Source organism: Aphelocoma coerulescens, chromosome 8 (genome assembly GCF_041296385.1).
Source record: "Aphelocoma coerulescens isolate FSJ_1873_10779 chromosome 8, UR_Acoe_1.0, whole genome shotgun sequence".
Taxonomy (NCBI): domain Eukaryota; kingdom Metazoa; phylum Chordata; class Aves; order Passeriformes; family Corvidae; genus Aphelocoma; species Aphelocoma coerulescens.
This window is the reverse complement of record NC_091022.1, coordinates 21,832,785-21,846,963: the sequence shown is the minus strand read 5'-3', so window position 1 is coordinate 21,846,963 and position 14,179 is coordinate 21,832,785. Positions and strand designations below refer to the sequence as shown.

At 38.4% G+C, this 14,179-nt stretch overlaps 1 protein-coding gene across 8 annotated transcripts in view; it reads left to right on the top strand.

Annotated features, from left to right (window-relative positions):
* ST6GALNAC3 (ST6 N-acetylgalactosaminide alpha-2,6-sialyltransferase 3) overlaps positions 1 to 14,179 on the top strand; it is a 220,182-nt gene that overhangs the window by 96,011 nt on the left and 109,992 nt on the right. For all 8 annotated transcript variants that reach the window (XR_011152494.1, XM_069023243.1, XM_069023248.1 and 5 more), the window contains exon 2: positions 9,831 to 10,025. Coding sequence is in view for 7 of the 8 variants with exons in the window: in XM_069023243.1 (XP_068879344.1) it covers positions 9,831 to 10,025 (195 nt within the window). In the remaining variant the exon portion in view is untranslated. The remainder of the gene's footprint in view (positions 1 to 9,830; positions 10,026 to 14,179) is intronic.

The following is a 14,179-nucleotide window of genomic DNA, read 5'->3' as shown; positions in this document are numbered from 1 at the left end:
GGAACTGTATGAAAAGAAGTGAGTAAAGCAGGGGCAGATCATGCCACTACCTGAAAGAAATCTGTCTGCCAAAAATGTACAGGTCATTTTCCCCTCTGTGTTGGTACAGACACTGCATTGCTCAATGCAATTTAACATGTAGGCCTGCCTCCTATTTTTCATTGGGATCATAAAATAGTTGGATGTGCTGCTATGAGCATGCAGTGTTTAACACAGCTGATCTGCATCCTAGATGAAAAGCTCTGTTCTGTAGTGCTGTGATAATAATATGATCGTTAATGTTTCCACTAAAAGTGCCAGGCTGGGTTCTGCATGTCTTCATCCAAGCACACCCCGTAAGCCCCGACCCTATTCCATCAGTGTCCTATAGTGTATTGCTCTTATGCTGGGACATGGACTCCTTAGGCAGAATGGACCCTAATACAAATCCCACATCCTTCACGTGCCTGCATTTGCTCAAAGATTTGGTGCCCTGAAGGTTTTAAGTCCTCAGAGAGGATTCTGCCATGCTGGTGTCCTGCTTTTTGGTTGGTTTGGTTTTTTTTGTTTCCCCAACCCCTTTTTCTAAGCTTCCAATAAAGAAAACAGTATCCAGAAAAGAACAAGAATTAAGCTGGGAGAGTGTTTTTTCCCCTCACTAAAAGTAGCATGTGTCCAGCTTTATGGCAGAAAATTTCAGATTCCCATTACAAAATAGCTGGTCTCAGCCAAGACTTCTCTGTAATTAGGTCGTGCTTTTTATCGGCTATAAATGGTTAAGCCTATTGGAATGTTACTCAACATGCCAGGAGCAGACAATGCTTGGAGGCATTGAATAATACATTTTGCTTTTCAGATGACGTATGTGGCAGTTATGTATGGATGAAGTGGGCTGGAACAGGTTTATCCAAAGTAAACAGGGAGATTTCCATGTCTGATGGGAAACAGACAAACTGCCAAAACAATTTTGAGCCCAGGTTTCCCTGCTTTGTGTAAAAGGTGTCTATAGAGGCTGCTCTTGCCTCCTCCCAGCCCAGGACAACGTTCCTACAGCTGTGCCGGAGTGTCTCTTGGTCAAATGTAAAAGGAAAAAAAAGAAGCAAAAGGAAAAAAAAGAGAAGAGATTATAAAGGATCTCCTGCAGCCTGGCTGAAGTGCATCGTCTCTGCTTAAGAACAGCTTCTTTCTAATTCAGTTGCCCTCTGCTTTTTTTTTTTTTAAGTAGACCAATGTGTAAAAACTTCTTTTTCTGCTCTCTGAACTTGGACCTTTGCCTGGTGAAGGAGGTGTCTAGCACTTGTATATTTTTATATTTCAGAGCAAAGCCAGCCTTTCATTCAGCCAGACCTTAAAGAGTCCTTATGGCTCCTCACACTAAACAGGGTTTTCATCCCTACATCTGGAAGAAGGCATTCAACTCCACTGTGTTAGGGTGCCCTGGCTGGTGAGGGTGCAAGACTAAAATCAATAGTGATCCCCTGCTTCTGTTTTTCTTTTCATGCTTTTGAGCAGCAGGTGCATTGCATAAACTGGCCAAGAGAGCATCCAGAGCAACTTTCCAAAAGTGCTGTCCTACCAAAGAATAGTGTGGGATGAAGCTGGTGTGAAGGGCCAGAGCAAGAGTCTTGCCAAGTAACAGGCTGGGCAAGATCTCTTTTGTCTTCCAGTGTTAAATGGCTTTTAGAAGGGAATAGAGGCATGGTGTCAATTTTTTGTTAATTTCAAGTCCAGTGTGGCATCTTTACAGAAGAAAATTCAATGGAGAAAGTCTGGGCTTGTCCAGATGGTGGTAGGCAATTACATTTCATTTGTGTGAATTTCTGGTTATGCAGTTTTTGCTCTGTAGCATAAACTTTCCCCCGCAGGCAGAAGTGAGCTGCAGGCAAGTGAAGGTTTCCAGCAAGAGGCATTTTCTTCACAGATGTGCAGCCTGAGAATGTGGGGTTGTTACAACATTTTATTTACTTTCATTTCTTCTGCCCCTGGGCTGCTGTCAAATGTTTAATTTTATTTTTCTGATTATTATTTTCTTTCTTATCTAGAAGTTAGTACTTCCAGAGGTTACATCCCAGTGTAGTATTTACTAAACATACAGGTATGTGATTAACATCCATTCCTCCTGCTGCATACCAATCACACTAATGATTTTACTGCTGTGAGCAAAAATTGAATTTATTTCACTTTCACTTTAGAAGCCATCACATTACCTTTCCTGTGAGGTTTTTGAAACAAGAAATTGAGCATTTCTGGTATTTCATACAGAATGGCAAAGAAATGCAATAGGCTTTTAATAACTACATCTTTTTTTCAAATATAAAGACCTGCTGACCAGAGGTCTGCTGGTATTTTATTGTCTTCTAAGAATCTTTCTGGATGCATTTGTGGGGCTTTTTGTTGTTGTTGTTCTTCTGCTGGTTTATGCATTTTTTAGTCTATTTCTGGTTGAAAGAATCAACTTTTTGAAAGGGATTTTCGTGAAAATGTTGGCAGCAGTGGAGTGTCTTTCAGAGTGCTTATGAAAATCCCTCAGTTGTGGATTCAGTCTTAGGATGTTGCTGATCATGGATCTTTATATATTTCTCTAGAGGAGAGAGAGAGGTCATCTAGGTGAGGTATATCTGGCAGGATAAGAGTTAATACTCGCATAAGCGTGTTTTTTTTCTTTGAACTTTTTCTCAGCAGGTGAAAAACTGCTACAATCAGGTACTACTTCAATAAGTAGTAGCACCCAACTGCCAAGCTGAAAGACCACAAATTCTTGTACCAGCAGTTCTATTATAGGGAAGCGTATGTCAGCCTGTGTGTGTGTCTGAAAGCTTGCCAAGGTATTGATAAGAAGAGCTGGGCAATAATCCAGCACCAGAAAAAAAAACCCAGATCACCATTTGAGAGCTGTACTGCAGAGGCTTTTCTTTTTTTCTCCTTTTAAATACTACTTTATCATGCAGAGACTATATTAGTGTTTATATAATATGCATCTACAGCTACTGGATGAAGTTCACTCTCATTGTGAAGGACATCACTGAATCAGTAACTGCAGTTTTAGATTAAATATTCTTAACAGATCTTATAGAATGAAAAATCAACAACCTTATTTAAAGTGTGCTTTGCTGCCATGGGGATTTTATGGGGATAGATCTTTTAAATTACTGGATAGCTTTCAGCTGCAGTATAAAATCAAGTAGCAGATGAGCCAAAGGCATGCCTTGCTCAGAAGTTCAGGTTGCTTTGGTGGTAGTGCGACCTTGTGGTGTGTGAAACTGGGGCTGTGCTAATGATGTGTTTGTGCCTGGTTGAGTAGGGGCTGCTTGCATAGGGAGCCCTGGGCCAGGAGGAGACTGCTGCAGGAAGCAGAGATTCAGCTTTGAGTAGGCATGAAGTGAATAGCAGGAAGAGTCACTGTAGGGTATGGGGAGCTCAAAGTGCTGGAAAGCCTGAAGGGATAAGAGTATCTCCAGACAAATAAATGTTCCTTCTTATCAGGCTTCGAGTTTAGGGCAAGAGGGAATAGTGAGACAAAACAATTCCTGAAATCTGGCAATGCTTTCCAGTTTGAAGGGCTCAGAATCACTGGGGCTTTTCAAATGTAGTAATTTCTTATGCATGATAGCATATGGACGGCCTTCAAAATACTTCAAAAATTACTCCTTGAAACTTGGAAGTTCTTCACCTTACATAATTTCATAGTATTACCTAAATAAGTGTGCGCTTTCTGATGGGAATGCTGTATGTAATAAAGTTGTGCAGTTACCTGAGACTAATAATAGGAGTTTACATATAGGAGGATTATCTCTTATATAAGGTTTTTAATACAGACTGCTGCTGCTACATCAATTATTTGGACTGTGCTGATTCCCATTTTGTTCATTGCTCAGGTCTTACCCCAGTAAGCCTGAACCCAGTCTACAGAGTTTTGGCTCTAATGAGATATGTATGAATATGTGAGCTGCTACGAACCTAGACACACCACCCGTGCAATGTGAATCATCGTGAAAACTGGATTATGTAACAGGTTTTTAACAAATGACAACAACACAAGAGGTACAATGAGCTGTGTTTTGAGAGCCCTTGAGCTGCCTTAGCTATAGAAAAGGCCAGTGCTCCTGCAGAGAAGGCTGAAAGAAGTAATGTGTCTTCTATTCATGCCTTTTTAAACACTATACTCCTCAAACACAGTCCTGATTCAGGGTGCCTTCTTACAAGAAACACTCTTCAGCGTAAAACTCACATGTTTCTTTCATTGTATCTCTTCTATTTATTTTTAGGTAAGCTGTGTTTCTGGTCTTACTTCTTTATCACTGAACTTCATTTTTGCTCTTAATTCTCAGCTTCCTGGTTGCTTACATTCCAGTTTAGCAAAGATGTCCTTTTCCAGAAAAAACAACAAAAAAGTTGCTTTAATGTTAATTTTACTGGTTTTTGAACCAAAACCAGATCTTACTTGTCATATAACCCCTACCTGCTTTCTTCTTTCCTCCTGAGAGAGAAACACTGACAGCAATCTCCTGCGGAGCCTTTGAACATATTCAGGTTAACTTTCACTTCTGGAAGAGAAGAAAGTAAATCTTCAGCTACCAATTTTATGCAAATGATGTTTGACACATGACTGTTTCTAGAAGGATCTTTGCTATATAGTCTTACTCTCTCTTTGAAAACTTCTAGGTCCCCTGCTTGACTATGTCTTCAGCAGCCCTGTTAGAGGGAGTTTCAGGACAAAAGAAATAGCTGGAAGGCATGTTTTTTTCCAATACCAGTGAAATCAGTAAGGTATACTGAACTAGAGTGCTGAAAGAATTTCATTTAATGCTCTGTCGTAACAGAAAGTAGCACTTAAATGGGATGCTCTCGACTATAAAAGAGAAAATTAAATAAAACTATTTTTTACATATAGTGGTCTAAAAAATGAAACAAACTCAGTAAGTGTAGCCATTATTGTTTTCAATTGGTATTAAACTTGAGTAAAAACTGAAACCCTGCATCAGTCCTATAATAAGAGTAGTACAATGTGCAGAGACATTCAAAAAGTGATAGAGTTACTCACTGTGCCTGTAAAGGTAGGTATTGTGAAAATATTACAATATTACTGCATATTGTGTCATCTAGAGACCCAAAGCCCTCACATAAGTCTTTACCTTTCATTTGTCCTTCCAAGCTCGGTGCTGCCATGTATCTATAAAAATAACAGAAAGAATGAGTACCGTAAAAAGTCAATTTATGAAAAAAGGTTTATTTGCAATTACTCTTTGGGGTATGGTTCCTACGGTACTTTACTGGAATCTTCCATAATATCATATTCAACTTTGTCTTTTAACAAATTCAGGCAGCTACTTTTAATAGATATGATAAACCTGAAAAACAAAATAGTTCTAGAATGAAAATTTAGGAGTTGAGTAAAAATCTCCTTCTGGTGAGTTCTTTGTGATCTTAGGGAAGTTGCTTTCAACCTCAGTTTATGCACCTGTGAAATGGGTTTTTACTGTTAAACTCACTATGATGGGGATTTATTCCTGCTTGTGAAGTGGTTTGATAGTCTCTGCTATATAATACATGCCAAGTAGCAGGGTGTTGTGCTCTGGCTAGAAAGTAGAATAAAGATACTTAGTACAGATCTCAGTAAAATTTACAACTTAAGAAATTATCTTCCTATGCTGGAAATATTTCCTTCGTCCCTCCCTCCTAGACAACTGTATACAACACAAAAAAATGTTTGTGCCTTATTATTCTGTCAGACATTATTGAACTATAAAAAAACGATCTTGTCATCTCACACTTCTTAACAGATTATGAAAGAAAAATGACTAAAACTTGTTCAGACTGTCAAGTTCCTGCCAAACTGAAACTAATGAATCACCCTGGCACTGGTAAATAGCCAAAACTAGATTATATGAAGCGTATAAATAGTGCTAGGGACCATGTTGCCAAATACATATATTTATACCCCTGAAAGTAGTTATTGTTTAATTTCCATGAATTTTTTAATTAAATTCTATCCAGCAGAGTAGTATGATACTCCTGTTTTTATTTCAATTCTTATTTTAACAACATAGATATAAACTGAAACCTTAGAAATGTGATTCATGCCTATTACTTATTGATTTTGATATACTAGACAGAATGAGCTTGGTGCTGGAGAAATAACTGACAACACAAGTGGGATGATGCTGTTGTGGGGATTAAGTAAAAAGAATTAGAAGAAACTGTTTAGTTCCAGTGTGTGCTTTTGGCCCTGTGGGGTCTCAGGTATCACAGTTCATGTACTCTGATATCAAAGTTTCTCCTGTTTCTCGTCTTTTACCACTTTTTTTTTTTTTTTTCTTTTTTACACTGGGAATGAGCCTGTAGGTAGACTTAGTTTCATTAACAAAAGGTAAATTCCTTCACTCTTCTGCTATAGGATCCTGTATTCAAGAAAAGAGTAATTTTGTTCTTGCCACTGTCATCTAGGCTAGTCAGGTACTATAGTGAATGAAATAAAATGTAACAAAAGCTAATATACCATGCAAGCCATCCAGCTAAGAAACTCTTTAACATATGTCTTACTGTGTACTCCTCACCGAGTATGTGAAAAATGGGGAACATTTAAAAGGTGTTTATAACTGAATATACCTTTCTTATGTAAATGTTGTCAATATCAAAATGTCTACATTAAATTAGCTAAAAAAAATATAAAGAATGATTGAGATTTATATAGAGGATATGCCTATGTTAGAGAAACATTTCTTTTGTTAAGAGACTATTTGCATTCATGAGAACTGAAAATTAAGAAGGAATAAGATTTGTTTCTCTGCAGACTTACTAATTAGTGTTGGTTAGCTCTCCCAAATGGTAGGATGTGTGAGTATTTAAAATGTTGATGCAGACAAATTTTGAGACAAATTACAATTTGATATTCATCCCTATATATAGCTTCAGACTTCTCTGTCATAGCCTAATGACATGTAGAATTTCTGGAGTCTCAAATGCTAAATTTTATCAGAGGACCAATAACAAAATCCATTTATCTGCAGTAAAGGAGATTTTACAAGAAGCACTTAATGACAAATAGCCCTGGGGTTTGGTTGTTTTGTTGTTGTCTTGTTTGTTTTGTTTAATGAGCAGGTAAAGAACATAGGGACTTAAGGGAATTGAGTTACTTTTAGAAGCGCCCTGTAGAATGCTTGTGGTCACTGAGCTGACTTCTTTACTTGTTGCTTTAAGAAGGCTAAACTCCTGGAAATATGTGCTTTGGTGTTTTTCAATATTTTTACAGTGAAATTTATAGAGGCACTGAAATGCCAGTTTGCAGTAGTCTTTCCCACAGAGAATGCCTATTGTTGGATCTCATGCCTTCAACAAAAATTGCAGGGGAACTGAATACTTAATATGAATGTCCTTTGTACAAGTTGATAAGTAAACATTGTGTTTGCATATGGCTAGATTTTTTTTTTCCCCCAAAACAATTTTAAGAGATTCCTTAATTCCCTTCTGTTGTAACAATTCCTTTCTCTCATTTGAATGTTCTCGTTACTGCAGATTCTTTCTGGCTAAGCAACACACAGAGAAAAATCCTTCCAGTTTTCCTTTTCAAACAATATTTTCTTACATAAGAAAATAAAAGAAGGCCACAATTTTTCTTTTTTCTGGTAGTACAGTGCATTTAAAGAAAATAAATATAAAAATCAGGCAGCATCCTAGTGAAGGCCAAGAAATCTAGCTACACAATCTGAATTCCTCTCAGGGCAAGGGCTGTTTAGAACCACTCCGTGTGAGAAGCACATAAAGCTGATAGCAATGTTTTCAAGTTCAGAACAGATCTGCACAAAATAAAGGAAGTAAAAAGTGGTATTCAATAAACCAGGAGATAGGATATGTGGAAATCAGGTAGTAGCATCATATAGGGCAGCAATCTTGCTTCCTGCTGTGCATGTTTTGATTGAAACATGCTCATGTATTGGAATGAGACTCTAAATTCTCCTTTAAATATTTGCAGTATTTTAATTCTGATTTGCAATAAATAATATGACTAATCCATGCTCCCTCTCATTGCTTTATGATTATCACTTGCACTGCACATCTTGGCTGCTCTTAGCACTTACAAGGCTCTGATATATAGCTAAATGTTTCTGACTCCATCTGCTACAAAGAGAAGTGACACAGAAGTGCTCCCCAGCCATTTTATTGCAATTTAATGTAAATCTGTTATAATGCAGATGATGAAAAGTGCAGTGGCTTCCATGAATTCTGAAAGCTGCGATTGGGTTGTGGCTGCTGCGCTACCCTCTGAAGATTTGCTGGGTTTAATTTTACATTGCACAGCCATTAGCTGACTGAGGTTCCTCACTGAATCACACTGCCACAATACTTCTTCATCCTCCTCTTCCTTTTCTCCTCACAGTGACCTCGTTCACCCAAGTTTTCCAACCCAGTCTCTCATTGCTTTTATCTTGTAAATTGTAACCTCCCAATACATCAGAGCACAGAACCATGCAATTGACCCCTGCAATGGACTATTTTTTTTAACTCTTGTGTGGGGGAATATTGTAACATACCTCTGAATTTGCTGTGGGCTCGTTGTGATTCTCACTGTTGTGCAAAGAACAGATTCATCTTACCTGGTTGCAATGAGAGATTGCCTTTACCATTGCATCACGTGTGGTCTTATTGCCATCGTGCAAAATGAGTGGTGTGAAATGTGTTCTGTGCTGGTTAGTTGGTGGTATTTGTAGATGGGAATTGGGGTGATCAGATCCTGTCATCCAGCATTAAGTGTTATTTATACATTTATGTATAGGCCCTTAGGCAAATGACTTTTTTTCCCCTGTATTTTCTGTAAGTGTTACTGTTTAGAATGATAGAATTACATTCAGTAGAGTAATTAAACTGTGCCAAATTAGGTAAACCTAGAATGTAATTAAAGTACAGTAAAAACACCTGTAAATGATAATTGTTTCATTCCCTCAGGGAAAATGTGAAAATACTCTTTCTGATAGAGTATCGTTACCTAGAATCTTTACACATCCCAACTAACATGTTTTGTCCTTAAGTAATTTGTCTGGAAGTAATTGACTGCAGTATTAAAAAAAATAGCTAAAAATAAGGAGAACATCCTATTTCTTTACAAGTTTTTCACCTGCAGACTGGGGAGTTACCCAGGGAAAAAGTTGTGGTCTTTCTGTGGCTACATTCCCCTGTCCACCAACTGCATGGGGTAGAAGTGAAAGGGAAAGACTTAATTAGATACAGGCTTCAGATCTGGTACATATTTATAACAGAGGTCATCTTGTCCAAGATAATAATGCCTTACTTTGTAAATTCATGAACCTGGAATAAGGCAGGATGTGGTGCTGACTTCACCAGCAATTTATTCTACAGTATTTAAAGCTGGAGCATGAATTCTGTTGCCTGGAATGATCTGGAGTGATGGTAATCTTCCCAGTAAAATTTGTGTGGTGTCACTGCAGATGACATTTTCCTTTTGTGTATTGTCACGTCTAGAGAACTGATGATTTTGAGTGGAGACTTTGGTGTGGATGTTTATTTAAAATCTTCATTCCAAATGCAAATAAAATTTAAAGTTGATAGATGTTTTTTGAAACTTAAAAAAAAGGCTTTTTTTTGTGAGCAAAACTGACTCATTTGCAACCAGTTCTAAAAGAAACTCTGCAAATCTCTGAAATGCAAATTTATTGAAATAAAACAATCCAGTCACCTGCCTCCTTGTGCTCCTGCAGCAAGGTGACTACCAGAGGAATAATTTCACATAAAGCTTTCTCAAGTGTTTTTCCTTCATCCTACAATTGAAGATATGTATTTTTAAATTAAAATTGACTCTAGACTTTAATAATTTATTTCCTTTCTTCTTTTCATTACAGAGAAAGTCCGTTGTTGCTGTGAGTTTCATTGCAGCATTCCTCTGTCTGATCATCGTTCGTCTCACAAATGAAGTAACTTTCCCTTTGATCCTAAACTGCTTTGGACAAACCAGTGTCAAGTGGATCCCATTTTCTAATGGCCAAAGGCAGCCTCTGAGAACTCATTATGGATATATAAATGTAAAAACACAAGAGGTAAGACCTGATTTTAACAGCCCAGCAAAATGGACCAGTAGGTTTCTTTTTCTCCAATTCCATCTATTGTTTTTTACAACCTGCCCAGTGTGAAAACTGAGCAAGAGTGTTTCTGAGAAAAGTGGCTATTTTAGAAGTCTGCTACCACTTAAATGACCTTTGAAATTTTAAAAATTTCTGTCATGTATGCAGTGAAGAGAGCAGTGAACTGGCCTCAAAATCACCCTTGATTGAGTGAAAACTTGTTTATACAAACAAGAAAATCTTTCAGATAAATTTCAATCCTTCAGTCCTTCTAATGCAAATGGACATTTTCTCGTGTTTGTTGTAATAAGGTCCTAAAAATGTCTAATTTTGCCTAGGCTTCCCAAAGAAGAAGTAGCTTATTTGTGTCTATATGGGCATGAAAGAGAAAAAGGGAGTGATTTGTTAAATGAGCATATGTGAGTCTAGAAAATGTGTAAAGCTGGAGGTTTACTGGATTTTTCTGGATGTATTGTGTTGATACTTCATAGCTATTTCAAAGCCAGGTATGTATTTCCATTCTGTACTTTAGAACTCGTTGATGTGTGTGGGGTGTGCCCAGCCCCTGCCCTGGAGGGAGGCCTGCTGAGATAAGGAGGTTGCATTTCCTCCCAGTAAGATCCCCTTGGAAAAGGCAGCACTTCGTGGTGAGGGTGAGAGAAAAATGGAACCATGATCCTCTGGGAGACCCTAGGTAGATTCTTTGTAACCCATTGGCTTCTACCCTCTCACACCCACCCTCATATCCCTATAAGAGCTACCCTATTCTCCCTTAGAGATGGGAGAGCTCGTCCCTAGCCTACCTTTCGTGGAGCGCAGGACAAATAAAGCTGCCCCATGCGGAACCGCCAAGCGAGCCTCTCGTCTCTCTCCTCCTGGTCTGGCCTGGGGTTGCCTCACAGAACAAGAGCTGAAATCGCTCTCAGTGAATCACTAAAGAGCTGACAGCCTGCTGAGACTGGCACCCCTCTGCGGAGGCACCCCGGCGGCTGAGGGAATGCCGCAGGCCTCTGGGGGACTGTCCCTTGCGGGATGCTCTCTCTGGGTCGGTCACAGCTTCCTGGGTCTGAGCCACAGACCCCAGCCCAGAGGGGTATCTGCTTTGCAGAATACTTGCTCTGTGATAAAAACACTTGTCTGACGAAATTAGGTTTTACAGGGACTCCTGCTTTAAAGTGTCTTAGTTGTCAAAATTTCTAGAGCCACTGTTGGGTTTTGGTGGTGCATTTTCTTCAGACTTTTCCTCTCTCTTTGTAGTATTTGTAAAGTGGAAACTTTCAAAATAAGGTAACATAAAAAATGAACTCTTTCTGTAGTTTGTGATCAGTTATAGCACTGTCAGTCACGAGAAATACTATCAGACTTCCACTAACTGCTAGTTATTTTTTTCTACAAAATTACAGTTATTAATGAGTGAAATTCATTTACATAACAGCTTTTATAGAGACTGAAAATACTTTACCACTTCATTGTATTTCGTCCTGGAATTGTATTGGACTAGCTAGTTATTATCCTACCTTTAGTGGGTTAAATACAAAAAGCAGAATGAGAGGCAGTTTTTAGGAGGCAGCTTCTTTTAAACTTATGTAGCTTTTAATCACTGTCCCTGTAAGATGCAGCACTATTTTGGAAGCCAAAGTACATTATCAATAAAGCAGAAAAAGGACAAGCACCTGAGAAGAAAACTGTTCAGATGTGAATCATAGTCCCACTGAAAGGAATGGGAGGTGCTGTTGAGCACAAAAGGGTTAAGGCTTCATCCAGCATCTTCATCCCTCTAGATACGAGAGGGCAGCATGTTCTGCATGTCCCTGGGTTGTTGGCACAGTGGCAGGCATGGAATCTGAATGAGGTAGAGCTGCCACGGTCACTTGATCACTATCAGTCTGAACTGATAACTGGAGAGGAGGGGAGCATGCTGATACATTTTTATTCACCATTGCCTTCCTCAGGGGTTAGAAGTAGTTTATGAGGGCCTTAATTCATTCTTAAATTTGATAACACGCTTGGAAGTTCTAACAGTAAATGGAAAGGAGTGTCCTGAAAGTTGGTGACTGGTATTGAGTAGTAAGACATTTGTCTCAATTTAGCTTAGGTCATGAAGGACTCCTTAAACTTAGTACTTTTGGTTGTTTTCCCTGTTGTATTTGCAGATTACGTTAATATTTGCTAATTAAAATGATAATGAAGAACCTGAACAGGGCTTGCTTATTGTAAATGGACTAACTTTTGACTTAATTGTTCCCTGTGCGAGGGAACTTTTGTTGTGCTGCTCATGTGAAAAGCTTTTACCCAGTTCCTAACTCACACTCATAGCTTTCTCAGACTATGATTTTTAGAACACAGATTGCCTTGTCAGATAAGAATTTTTATACTACTTTTATTAAAACAGCCAGAAAATCTCAATTATTCATAGAGATTAAAAGCACTGATCACTCATTGCTTTATTGCATCAAATACATCGAATTTCTGCTCATTTCATAAAATTAAGATGATATTTTCTAGTTTTTTGTGCTGCTGTGGTATGTAAGATAAGCAGAAAAGTCCATTCTGTGAGACAAGCTAATGCCCCAAACAGATGTGGCCAAGTTTTTTGCAAAATAGAATGCATGATGTCTCGTCAATGGGCAAGGACCAAATGGTGTGGGGAAACAATACCACTGTGAATTACCAGGAAATAAAGTGAGGGAAGGGAGGATAGGAGAGAAGGCTTTTAAAGATGTGAGTTTTGGCTTTTTCTCTTCTCTTTTATTGAGGGAATCTTTTTACACCTGCTGGATGTGCTCATATTCTCCTAGAGTGTCCTTTGAATCCTGTCACCCCACTGGTGTCTCCTGCTGTCTGATAGCACTCCATCCTGTTCCTCAGCCACTTCCAAAATCCTTCTTTTCTTCACATTCGTTCTGCTCTCCTTTACCTGTTCTCTCAGGGTGCACTCTAAAGTCTGGCAGCATACAGCATGCCAGGGCTCTCTGATCCCAACTTCTCAGCGTTCTTAAATACTTGAATATACAAGGTCAGCGAACCAGAGGAACTAGGGTCATTTGCCACCAACCCAGTCAGTCATCTGAAGTGACAGGGAGGCTAGAAAATCTAGAATGAACTACTACTCTGCCTTTCCTGTCTCTATTGCATACTTACTTTCTGAAGAAAAAGGAAAACCAAAACAAACCAAAAAAGGCCCAAACCCCAAAATTTTAATCCATAGCAATAAAATACTAAGTTAGAAGGAGCTGATTTGTTTTGGGGTAAGGCTTAGTGGGATGAGACTTGAAAAATCTTATGAGATGATGGAAAATCAATTACTTGGTTAAAGTGGTAGTGATCAATCATTTGTATTAAAAAAGATCAGGAAATATGATGATATGAACGTTACTGTTTATCTCAAAAAACAATGATGTGGCTGTTATTAGGTAGGATCAGAATAATGCTGTAAAGACATATTTCAAGGGTGTTGTGTATTTGACTTGACAGTGTAATATTGTGGAATTTTTATTATTAAAAAGTCTGAAAAAAATTTAAGATTACTAAACCTAGATTGTATGTGAGTATTTAATATAAAATGCAAAGAGAGACATAACTTAATCCGCAATTAAGGCTGTACATAACACAGGGTTGTTGCTATGGTTTCCTTGATTTGTAGCCATAGCAACAGCTTTGGAAAAACTGTCTTTATGTACAGTAAATATATTAGATTTTAAATACAAATAGATATGAAGTGTTGTATATACCGGGCCATTATGTCTAGACACATTTTAGTTTCACTTTTGAGATATTTCTGAAATAGAGGACTCTTCACCTAGAAAATTTGCATCCAGAGCCCACCCTCACTCCCCTCAGTAGAAGAGGATCTTGTAGTAGCCCTCCATGATGTGATCTCTTTCCCCTTTTCAATATCCACATCCGAGGTCACTCCTTGAGATTTGTGGGAAATTATGCCTGTCTGTTTTGCAGTATTGCTGTCTTGCTCAATACATGAATTTTGACCTTTCAGTGAGAAGGAGGTGTATGAGCAAGATGACCTTTCCATCCCTTATTTCCTCCACTTTGTGCCTATGGATTTTTGGTGAGAGGTCCCATGAAATCTGTCTTTAGGAAATGTCATGCCTATCATGTGTTAGTTATTTTTA